Source organism: Nanorana parkeri, unplaced genomic scaffold (genome assembly GCF_000935625.1).
Source record: "Nanorana parkeri isolate BGI_ZX_2015 unplaced genomic scaffold, ASM93562v1 scaffold1017, whole genome shotgun sequence".
NCBI classification, from domain to species: Eukaryota; Metazoa; Chordata; class Amphibia; order Anura; family Dicroglossidae; genus Nanorana; species Nanorana parkeri.
In genome coordinates this window covers 345,483-358,137 of record NW_017307285.1, presented here as the reverse complement: position 1 = coordinate 358,137, position 12,655 = coordinate 345,483, and the positions used below count along the sequence as shown (strand labels likewise).

General features: G+C 41.3%; 1 protein-coding gene across 1 annotated transcript in view; it reads left to right on the top strand.

Moving 5' to 3' along the window:
- Nucleotides 1–5,598, top strand: part of PPP6R3 (protein phosphatase 6 regulatory subunit 3) — a 60,843-nt gene extending 55,245 nt beyond the window's left edge. Inside the window, exons 21-25 of the mRNA XM_018567171.1 lie at nucleotides 71–224; nucleotides 2,359–2,456; nucleotides 2,675–2,819; nucleotides 4,701–4,867; nucleotides 5,516–5,598. Of these exons, the coding sequence (XP_018422673.1) occupies nucleotides 71–224; nucleotides 2,359–2,456; nucleotides 2,675–2,819; nucleotides 4,701–4,867; nucleotides 5,516–5,598 (647 nt within the window). The remainder of the gene's footprint in view (nucleotides 1–70; nucleotides 225–2,358; nucleotides 2,457–2,674; nucleotides 2,820–4,700; nucleotides 4,868–5,515) is intronic.
- The last annotated feature ends 7,057 nt before the right edge of the window (nucleotides 5,599–12,655 follow it).

Sequence of the window (12,655 nt, the reverse complement as noted above, 5' to 3'; positions counted from 1 at the left end):
GCCAAACCTTATGCTAGTTATTTGCTTTTACTCCAAACATATTTTATCACTGTATTTCTGTTCCTTTTAGCAAGCAACTGGCCAGCAACTTTTGATATCCCAATGGAAACTGCACATGTAGCCGGTTTAGATTCAGTGGGATCTGATGTGTGGAGCACAGAAGAGTCATTGTCAACAAAAGAAACAGGCTGGGCCTCGTTTTCTGAATTCACATCTTCAGTTAGGTAATTGTAGTTTTACAGCTGCTATAATCCCTTCTAAAAGCATTTTTCCTCAGACAATTTTTTAGCCGTCCATTGAAGGATACAGAAATTCAGACTGTTGGGTTGTACTGCCAACTACAGAAGGATTGGACACTGACATACACACAATTGTGGGCCAGCCCAGTGTACCTCTCCTACGGCCTCAATGTATTTTTTTTTTTCTTGCGGCTCTCCTAGGAGAATGGACGTACTTTCACTGTTCTTCTAAAAATAGTCAGCAAAACAGTGCTAGCCATTTTCAAGTTTGGCTTTTCCAGATCCCTTCAATATTGCAGATATGCTGGTCTCCTCTCTACAGAGCTATCTAGATTCGTCTGGCCTTAGCCTGGCTTTTAAGGCCATGCCCAGACCCTGATTGATGTTGAGTGGCTAGCCTACAATGTGACATTCGGGCTCTGCAATGTGGTACTTTCCAGACCTGCGTATACGGAGCACATTCTGGGTCCAGAGCTGTGACATTGTGTTGCTCCCATCTCTAAGCACTCATTTTGTGAGTAGGCTATAGGGACCAAGCATCGGGGGGCTACCTAGTTGCCCTGTTTCCCTGAAAATAAGACCTACCCCGAATATAAGGCCTAGTACTATTTGTGAGAATTTCTAAAATATAAGACCTACCCCAAAAATAAGACCTAGTTGTGACAATTCCCAGGGCCGGTGGTGGCATAAGGGTGAACTTGAAGAGCCGCGGGAGAGGCAGGAGAGAATCAGCGGTGCCAACGAAGCCGGCGCTAGAGGAAGCGAGGCGGCACTGGAGGGAGCAGAGCCGCATAAGCCGATGCTTCCTCTATAGCGCCGGCTCCTGTCACAGGAGGAGTGATAACCAAATGTGCTCCGCCTGTGAGGAATCGATAGTGAAAGTGCACTTCGCTCATTCTGGCCAGCGATTGGTTAGCAAAATGCTCTTGTAAAGCTACGGCACCCCTGATTGCCCTGATCACCATATTTTTGTACATGAATACATGTAGACTTTTCTACATGAATATGTGTGGATTGTTGTACATTAAAAAGAAAAATAAGACCTACCCCGAAAATAAGACCTAGTGTGTTTTTTTTTGAGCCAAATAAAATATAAGACAGTGTCTTATTTTAGGGGAAACACGGTACTAGCACTGCTGAGTGGTGGTAAAAAAAAATGTGTTTTTCTCTATTGTCCATAGAATCTGATCTGTAGGGTTATGCTGCTGGCTCTAGGTGACTGACACTTGGCAAACAGAAATTCAAAGCCTGCCACAGGGCATAACCCCTCCCACCTGCCAGTTTCACTTGGTGTCCTCAGGAGAATGGACTTATCCTCACTTTCTGCTTTTTTTTTAGTTTAATTTGTTTGCAGAAAACAAGGGCTTCCAGGGTTTCATGCCGGATAGACTTAAATCTTGGAAGGTTCGCTAGCTAGCCGACTAGACTACTAGATAAGTTAAATCCTGGAAGTATCTCTAGTCATCAGAAAACAGGACGTGTCCGGTCTCAGTACTTATGCTTGTCCTGCGGTGGTGCGGAGTTCCCATAAGCTTTGCTTCAATTATTCAGTCAGGCCAGTATTGTCTGGGGATTCCTAGTGTGACAAGGGGAATAAGGTTATGGAATTGCGTATAATTATATGAATATATCATATGATGGATGTGGGTTTTTTCCCTTTTTTTTTTTTTTTGTGCCAGTGTAATAAATAAATTGTATCTCCGTAACTTTCATGCTTCGTCTGGGGTTTGTGTTTGGGCTTTATTTAAAATTCTCGCCAAGCCTCTTCAGGAGGCCTGGACTTAGACTCTGTGACGTCTTAAGAATTCCTCTGCGCATGAGCGCACTCGTGCGGCCACCATTTTTTTTTCTCTCTAATTGGCTGCACTTTGCAAAAAAACTGGTACACAGGAACTGGGGAAGAGTTATCTGCTGCCCTTTCCCTGTATTTAGCTGAATAGAATTTGAAATCTGAATTTGTGTCCCTCCAAAAATGGATTTTACAGTTGAATAAAGTGTTTTGCAGCTTTATTGAAGGACACCTGTCAAAAGAGAAGCATACGTGAAGTTCTGACTGACATTATTGCAGCCAGTTGGTCAGAATAACAGCCACACAATCGGCATTTTGCTTTTTCGACAGCTCAAAGGACACGGCAAGAAGTAATTCTCCGGTTGAAATGGAAACCAGCACAGAGCCAATGGATCCGCTGAGTGTTAATACCTCTGCACAAACTGAAAGTAAGTGTGACGCATTTTAAAGTACTAGTCTGTGGCTGTAATTTCATGTTCCTTTTAACACAATATGTAGGATGCGGGGCGGGGGGGACGAGAGAGAATCGGATGTTCGTGTGTCCAGGAATTTAGCAGAAGATGCTGAAATGAGAGCTGGTCATTGCTTGTGAACTTTTATCACTGGTGTGGTGTTGAAAATACTAAGTTTGGTTCAATGTCTCCAGTTACTGTTGCAATGGATGCCAGTTCTGATGGAGAAGAGGAAGTGGAAAACTCCGATCAGATGACAGAAACAGTGATGAATGGAAGCATGAAGGAAACCCTCAGCCTTACCGTAGATGCAAAAACAGAGACCGCGGTTTTTAAAAGGTAAAATGGCTTTTATGAGAACCTCACTGATTTTTGAATCCATTCTGTTTTGGTTTTTTTTCTTTAGACTTGATCATTTTATGAATAATCCTGTAAGGATATACCCATAACAGTGGTGTGAACATGCGTCATGGGTTCTCTTAATAGAAAGCATGGAGGTTCTTTGCCTTAGGAAGCTTCCATCAGAGAGCCTAAAAGCAGTCTAAGACTCCATCTACATGTATACATTTCAGCTTAAGTGCTATAACAGACTTTTTGAACCTGGATATCAAAGTACCAGATGGCCATGTATACAAATGCACTGTACCTTTTTGTTACCAATTTGAAGAGCTCCGCAGAATCTAGAAATAAGCCCTTGCATTGGGGCTACTCCTTCCTTGCATAGGTTAACTGCTCATTTTGGTCTAGAGGCTAAATACATAAAATATACCTACCTTATCCTTGGTACTGTGGCAGTAACCATTCACAGGTCTCCCCCTTTACTCTGGCGATGGAATATCCCACTACGTGCCGCTGCATTAGACATGATGACGTCACGGATCCTCAGACCACCAGAGCCTGTAGGGACCGGTCTGGCAGCCAAATGGGACCGAGGTTCAGGTGTGGTATATTTTCTTTCCTTTAGCCCCTAGACCATAATGAACCATTAACCCCTGCAGTGTTGGGGGTAGCCCCACGGCAAAGGTTAATTTTTAGATTGCCTGGAGTCCGTTTTTTCAGAATAGTCACACTTGGAGCAATTCTGTCATAGGGATGTAGGATGATTTTAGAAAGGAAGCCAAGTAAACTTAAAATAAAACCTCAAGTCGATGCATTTTAGTGTACAGTGGTACCTCGGTTCACTAACGCTTCCGTTTGTGAACAATTCGGTTTGCGAACTCGGCATCGGGGGATGAACACAACCGCAGCCATCTTCCCTGCTCTGACACATGGTCGTGGCTTCCTCTAGTTGAGATTGCAGTCTGATCACAGCTTGATTCGGTTTGTGACCAGAATCGTGGAACGAATTGAGTTAGTGAACCGAGGTACCACTGTATATGTTATAAATTGTAAATGTTCTTTTATGGTCCTAAAAAGGTGCATGTTTCTTCTTGGTCCATCCAGCAGAGGGAGCTCACGGTTTCCTTTTTTATATGCTGTGCTCAAAGAAACCGCTTGTATTTCCTTTAAACATTTTCTTCATCTTTACAATTCTCAGTCTAACATAGTGTGTAAAGTTGTCATGCTGAGCAAACATGGAAATGGGATATCCAGCCACACAGCTAAAGAGTAAATGACTGTAGAATTTGCTGAAATGTTTTCTATTTCTGTTCATCCACTTGCTGAGTCTCACACAGCCAAAACGCAGCAAAGCCAGTAAGGTTACACCAGTATTCACTGTTGCAGTGCTGCAGTTTTCCTGGCTGCTCATTGGACATTGACCGAGCATAATCCCACTGCTGAGGGTCCTGTCTGTACTTTAAACTTCCCGAATACCTCTCCCTCTACTGCTAGTGACTGGCAACACTGAAGTGCAATAGGTACAATGGTCTCACCATGCATAAACTCCCACTCTGCCCGATTGTCTGCTATTGGGTGGGAAAGGGGGGTAGGTTGGAATAGAATGTGGAGTTCAGGTAGCCTTTTGATGCACGCTTAATATCTTTGCTTTATCAATGCATAATTGGGCTGTGTGTTCTGTCCATTCTTGGAGGTGCATTCTTACTGTACATTGACTGGTCAGTTTTCTGGGACTGGGACCTGTAGTTGCTGCGATGAATGATCACTGTACTTTATTTATGCAGCTCTGTCCACACCACACAACACTACCTGTACTAAGTAGCATTCTTTTTATGCCTGCTTCTCCTCCTTTCCCTCTTCATTGCACACTATTGGCTTCAGAGTGTTGAAATCCTATTGGTATGTATCTCTTGTATACTGTGCAGGTTTTTCATACATTCCCTTTTTTATACCGGATCTCCCTTCAATATGTTTTACCTCCCCACATTTTTTTTTAATTTTTTTTTTTTATTTAAAACAGTCCATGGAACATGCAATTTTTGTGTTTTGTATACATACCTTTTGCTTGTTATTTTAGTAATTTGTATTTTAATCCACTGAAGTTCAACATCAGTGCGTGTGGTCAGCAGAAGTTGTCCATACCCTGCTCAGATTTTGGCTAAGTCAGCACTGCGTAGGCCTGTCGGCAGCCTCGGGGCTGAATAAAAACCAAGACAAGTGTATGGCCAGCTTTAAGTGACAAACGCAGGAGTTAAATCTAAAAATGCATTCAGGTACTTAAACTATTACCATAAATGTATCTTATTTGTGTATCACGCGGCTGCAGATTAGATCCTCTCTGGATTGGTGCTGGCACTGCCCTTCTGTTCCCCATGGTCCCTGTGTGTTAAGTAAACACTGCTCCAAAATCACTCCTGTGATGTACTACAAACTCACATTTAGTAATCTAATTTGTATTGAGATTGTAGTCCGTAACAGGAGCGAGCTTGGAGCAGTGGCTACTTTACATCACACACAGGGACCATGGGGAACAAATACAGCCACCTTCCAGAAGGAAGGATGGTGTCGGCACCAATTCAGAGTTTTGAGGATCTACAACTGAGTGATATACAAATTGGATACATTTTTGATAGTTAAGGGACTTGAATGCATTTTTAACTCCAGAGTTTACTATCACTTTAAATACATGCCTGCAGCTGAGAAATCTGAGCTGTATATCTGCATTCACATTTTGCTGGCAGTTTACATGAAGGCTCAGTACAAGCAATACCGTACATAAAGACTTAGTCCTGTATGCCTCTTTGCCTGTTGGGAACCTGTGATTATTTTACTCAGTTCCAACTGAGATGTGCTCATGGGTCCATTCAAACTATGCTTTGCATTACCGTGTGTGCATTAAGGTAACCTGATGTTCAGAGGCTATAGATCTTCCAACTTCACTTCAGTGCTGCTTAGGGATATGTAAATGTGCTGCCTGGCCATACATTGACTTTAAAATAAGGGTAGTCCGACTTCAACCTGCCAACTGTGGGGAAGTTTCATGTTTGTGGCTGTCAATCTTGCAATGCCTAATGGGACTTGTAGTTCCACAACAGCTGGAGTGCAGAAGTTTGGCTACCCCTGCGCTTAACGGATAAATGCACTTATCTATTTCTGCTCCCTCCCATCCCCAGCACTTTTATAAAAGATCATAGTTCCTTTTCCATCGGTTTTATGTAAGAAATTCTTACTGTGGCCTGTCTGGTGTGGCCCAGCTTCTGTTCTGAAAGCTTCTCGATTCTGCACAGCTCTGCCATTGATAGGTATGTTTTCTTTCAAAGTGAAGAAGCGGAAATCCCACAATGGGGACGCCCAGTTACATTACAACAGTCAAAAGTGGATCTTTATTTCACTAAGGAGATTTCCAATAGTTTCTTGTATTGTCACTTTTTCTAGTGACATGTCATTGCAACAGGCAGGGATGAGCAATCTAACGGACCCGGCACCAATAAAACCTTTTACTTATACAGTGAAGGAAGGCTTTGTTCTGTCGGCTTTTATTGCTTTGTCCCTATTTGGAGATTTCCCCATTTTCATGTCCTGGTGAAATTGTCACCATCCTTTAATGGGGATAGAGAGCAATATAATTTGGCAGAGGTTCTAACTAGGTATGCACTGATGCCAAGTACATGTACCGATACTTTTCGAGCTCCTAGACTAGAGAAAAATTCAAAAGTTAGGCAGCTGTCATTTGTAAGGAGCACACGGAGCTCCTGGGATTTGTACATCTGTTTTATTGTATGATTTTGTTTTTATAAATATAAATAAAGGGATGCACCGATACCAGTTTTGCGAGTACAAACGCTGATACATTTTATTGTCATGTGACAGTTTTTCTAAAACAATACAGACTAATGATTTCAGTATAGTGGTGGAGAGCCAGGTCCCAGCTGCAACCAACTGCAGCCCTGGTAGGTCCCATGAAAATGCCAAGTCTCGGCACTGGTACTCAAAGTATCGGTGCATCCCTAGTTCTAACCTTTAAACACTTAAGTTTGGTGTTTTCACTTCAACTTTATATCAATGTTCAAAGGTTCCATTTTACCATATTTTCTGGTTATCTGCATGCACGACCTGTATTTCAGACTAGTTTGCTCAGCCAAGTATTGCTTGTGCCCATATTTCCTGTTCAATTTGATTTGTCTTTATACCCTACTCCAGTCTAACCATCTGTTATTTTCTGGCTCCTCTAGGACACCTGAGCAAATTCTTCTAGACGGAGCTCCTGCAAACGGCCCAGTATGATGTGCGATACCGAACGTTAGTGGAAGATTGCAGACTGATATCCGTTGGGATTCTAAGTGGTGTTACTTGAGGATATTGGCAAAGGCCTGCAGGCGCCAGTCACTGCTGCACTAACTTTGCAAGGGATCAGGACCAGCAACATTTTATTTTTTCTTTTCTTAGATTTTAAGGTGTACAGACTTGAAAGCGTAAAAAAAAAAAAAAAAATATTGCACATTGCAAAACGAGACTTTTTGTGTATGTTTATATTGTATTGTATTCTAAGCAAAACCAGTGCCCTATGACTTAAGAACTCACCACTTCAGTAATAGTGATACTATGGTTAAAATGGTTGTAAAAATAGTTTTATAAAAGGGTATACAAAAAAAATCTAATGTATTTGAAAGCATAACTATTTGACAATTAGTGTGACCAAAGTATTTACCAGTTTCATGAATTTAACTTTATTTTTTGTTCCACCTTGTACAATAGTTGGTTTTCCTCTCAAACAAAAATATTCTTTGATAGAACTCTTCCTGTAAATGTAATTGTATTTAGGTTACCAAAAGCGATCCAAATATGGGTATTTTTGTTCCAGTGTTTCTAATTTTGCAGCAAATTTATCTGGTTATCTGTTGCTGTAATTTAATTTTTTTTTATTCAACTCAAATGTTTATTAGTAGATTTAAGTATTTATTACTACAGTTGACAGATTGTTAATGTAAAGCCATACGTTCTGTCTTGGTTTGCATAAGTCGCAGGTGAAAAAGTTTCAGTGCCGCAAGATTTGCTCGCCTGCCAATTTTTCAACTGGGATGGGGGGTTTTTTTTTAAACATTTTTTTTTTTTAGACTTTTAATTTTGTGCTGCTCCCATATGACAGCAGGGAAAGCCTTTTTATCATACATTTTGTTTTATTATCCAGATCAAACCTAAATTTGCATGTCAGATGTTTTCTGTGCCGATCTGTGAATTATTTTTATATACAAGTTTAAAACCAGTTTATTTTTTATTTTATTCTTTTTTTTTTTTTTTTTTATATAAAGTTTAAAAACCGTTTTTTTTTTTTTTTTGTTTTTTTTTTTTTTTTTTTTTCTTTTGTCAAAAACTGGTTTGTACATAGGTAGTGATTACAAAAAAAGCTAATTCTATGTAATTTATAATGTTTCTATATTCCTCCAGTTCGCCTTCTTGAAGCAGGAAAAGCAATGTTCTGTTCCCAGTCTGACACAAGCGTTGCCCACCTCTTGCACACCTTTTTTTGTAGATGTAAATCTGTCTAATTTTCTGAATAGATTCTTATCGGTTGTGAGACCTCTCCTAGACAGGTATTTTGAGGGAGACTCTACACAGAGGCCAACAAGTTTTAGGCGTAGTCTCCCATGCAACGTGCCTAAGCATTACATTGCATATTACAATAAAAAGGAAAATATGCTTTTTTTGGGTTTCTTTTACTTTGTGATGCATTTTTCTGTACACTATCCTGTTAAACCTTAACTAAATGCAAAAGCAAACCTTTTTTTCTCTCTCTCTCATATCAACCAAAAGGCACAGCTCTGAAGAATTCTGAGACATAGGGATATGCTGCTGCCATAGGAGAAATGGACACAAATTAAAAGCCTGTCACTTTAAGGACATAACACCTCACACCTGCCAATTTTTGCTCATCTCTTCTGCTTTATTTTTTTTTATTTTTCTCATTGAAGCTATTGATATTATTGAAGGAGATCTACGAGGTGAGTGATTTCCACTCATCCTCATAGAGCCGACGTGTGACAAAGAAGCTGTTACCGGTCGGCTCTATCAATCGGGAAGTGAGCAGAAACATGCACCGATCTGATCACTTCTCGATAGTCTCCCTGCAGTGAACGGTGACTGCCAGTCACGGCTCCCCGCAGGGATCCTCTCCGATCCTCCAGCACTGAGTGGAGGAATGGACGGGTGGGGGCGGGCATAGCTGGATCTGCCTCTAAATGGGCAGAGCCAGCTGTCACTCAAGTTGCTGGGTGGAACCAGACAGTAATGTCTGGATCCATCCCGGCTGCGGCGCTCACAGTATTGCCCGCGATAAACTGAGATTTGGGTCACAGGAGACCGCTAGTATATGTCCTCTCGTGACCCTAAAGAGAACTAATGGGGGGAAAACACCCTATAGTTCTTTTAAATCCTGGCAGTCTCTCTAGCTGCTCAACATAACAGAGAACATTCCAGATAAGTTAAATCTTGTAAGTTTCTGGTTATCATGAAGCAGGTTGTGTCTGGTCTCTGCTTATGCTTCATTCTTTATCATTTACTGGTCAGGCCACTATTAACCTGTGGGTTCCTGTTCTGTCTGGAACAGGGCCATGGAGATGGGGGGGCGGAGGTGAAGGGGGAAGACACACTTGATGGAGTTTGTGGCTATGTGGGAAACTTAAATTTCAGAATATATTTTCATGTTCCTGCTTAGTTCTTTGTGTCATGGCGTGGTAGCGCCGGACAAGCCTTTTTTGTGAAATTCAAGGTCTATTGGATCCGGGTGTTATTATTCCAGCTCTTTGGCAGGGATTTATTATTCCCATTCCTTTTGGTAGAACATTATCAAGGTTTTTACTAAGGATGTTCAGATACCAAGTACCGTACTCGGTACATGTACAGATACTTTTCCAGCTACTGGACTAGATTCAAAAGTTAGGAGGCAGCTGTCATTTTTAAGGAGCATACAGAGCGCCTGGGATTTGTGCATTCCTGTCTTTAATGTATGATTTTTTTTTTTATGTAAATAAGTGATGCACCGATACCATTTTTTTCAAGTACTGATACTTGTCCAAGTACTCAGATATGAGTACTGATACATTTTTGTTTATAGTCATGTGACAGTTTTTCTAAAACAATACAGACTAATGATTTCAGGACAGTGGTGGAGCACCAGCCAGTTCCCAGCTGCAACCCTGATAGTCCCCATGAAAATGCCAAGTATCTGCACTGGTATCTGAACATCCCTAGTTTTTACTTAAACCTGTTCTCAAACCCAACAGAAGACTTGTATGGCTCCCACCAAATCCAATGGAAGATTTTGTCAGATTCTGGATTAAAATCACTCTGCATTTGCATATATTCACAAATTCCTGATGGAATCCATTCAGATGCTTGTTCCTTATTAGACCAGAAGATTTTTTTTGTGGGGGGAGTTTAATAGACAATATGTAGCCACACATTCCCGTATTGCCAGCTAATCAGTATTTCTTTTGTTTAACCTTCATTTATTGGTTTGTGGCTCTTCCCTTTTGAGTTGGCTTCGGCTACAAGGGTTTCCTTTTTTTTTTTTTAACAAAATCTTGCTCAGATTTTGGGAGGTTTTTTCTTTTTCCCCAGAGCAAATTTTGCCAAGGGGTCTCGGCCCTAGAAAGGTTAAGAAGCACTGCTTTAGAGACTGACTCGCTCTATTTACTCTACCCATTGCTCATTTCTCAGACTTTAGCTACCTGGTCTCAGACTGAGTGCTGACCAAGCAGTTATGCGTTACCCATGGTTTCTTCATTTTGGCAATCGGATGACAGTTCCATTTAATTATGTTCAAGATGTTTTTGATGCCTGGCTAGAGTGTTCATTTCCTTTGTTCAGAGTGATTTGGCTTAAGAGGTAGTTGGTGGAGCCTCAACAGAAGGGACTTTCCCTATGTGGGAAACTATCTTTGGGACGCATTGCTGCATAAAGTTTTTACGTAGGCTACTAGGTTTCATTTCCAGGGCAGAAAGTCTCCTTCCTCTGCTAGACTGTCAGGCTCTTCCAGACTCACCTGGCAGTCCAAGGACTCCAAACCAAAGATAAGTCTGCTTCAGCATGAATGTCATCTGTTCTTCGGGTTGTCTAGCCTTTGCAGAAATCTTCACAGCAGCACCAGAAAGAATGGATGGTGCACACTGCCTGAGCCGTTCTTGCTCCAGTAGCTGCAGTTACTCGCAGGAAGAAAAAAAAATGTTTACACACTGCAGGTTTTATTGAAAAGTTTATTGGAACACATGGTCACACTGGATCATCTATACTCTGACATGGTTCACCCAATAATGGGCTTAGTCATAGAGAGATGGGTCTCTTCTTCCTCGTCAGGACTTGAACTTGGTATTATATGTTCTGCAACAACCTCCTTTTAAGTCAATTTGAGATATTTGCCTTTGTTCTTCTAAAAGGTTGCTGGTTTTTTTGTGGCCATTACCTCAGCTCGAAGGGTTTCGGAGTTGCTGGCTTGACCTTTTTTCTAGTGTACCCTAATTCTTCCTTCAGAAGTACAAGGTTGTTTAAATGAATGTTGTCGTCCCCCTCCCCAGTATAGAGTTTCTTAAAATCCTTTTCTTGGAGTCCATTGAAAGATGCAGCTTACGCTCCCCATTTCGTTTTATACTGCTTGCTACAAATGGGAGGGGGATGTGATCATAAAGTGGCGGCCTTTTCTCTTTGCCTAGTGTTAATTTCTCTTTAAGAAAGCAGTATCACCCTATGTCTCCAGAATTCTTCAGTGTGGACTCTGAGAAAAAGGTTTAATGGTAAGAACAAAAAGCCTATTCTTTCGGATTCCCAGCCCTTAGATGGGGTGGCTGCATAAAGCTGACCATAGAAGACTCTAGTTTCAGCTGATTACTGCTCAATCACAAAATTTGATGTGGGAGACTCATCACCACCCTTTCAAAATCATCTGAGCTAGGTGGAAAGTGATCCACTAACCAATGAATGCAATCACTGTTTAGGTATTCTACTAGCCACACTACACAATATTCTATCATTTGTCCTGTTTTGTGTAGATGGTGGAATCCATTGATTTATTTATTTTTTTGCTCTTGTGCTGAACAAGAGAAAAATAAATGTATAGGGTTATCCTTAGTTTTCAATTTTAAGGCAGTTTAAGGACTGTGCCAGCATATACAGAGAATACTCTGTTGATCTTGCCTGAAAAGCAGTGTGCATGTTCATTTCCTGTGCACTGACTAAGAAGCATAAAACAATGTTATTTTACATAACCGGATTTTTTTTTTTCTTTCTTTAACTCCATCTAAAAGGTGGCCATACACTGTACAACCATCGCAAGACCTTTTAGTCTTGTGATGGTTGTAAAGGGATTAAAAAAACGTACGATCTGCCCATCTTGGACGGACAGATCGCACTCTCGATCATCGCAAGCCCGCCCCCCCCATCCATACACTGCACGATTCTCGTACGATCGCAGGATTTCCCGCGATTCTCGTACGAGAATCGTGCAGTGTATGGGCACCTTTAGGGAGATGAACAAAATGAGATGTTTGAGCTCCAGCCTGACTGGCAACTGTACCTGCTTCATACACACCTGAGGGACTGGGAGTATTAGTCACAGGATTACCAAGTGAAAATAAAAGGGGTGATGAGGGAATGCAGGCACCTTATGGAAGGACTGGTAAGCTGCAATATATTACATTTTTCTTTTCCATTGAGGGATATAGGAATTTAGACTGTTGGGTTATGCTGCTTCCTACAGGAGTATTGGATGATGGGAGGACGCTAGTTTGTGTCCTCCTGTTACCCTTAAAACTATGGGGAAAAGCCCTGACCCCATAGTTCTCTAA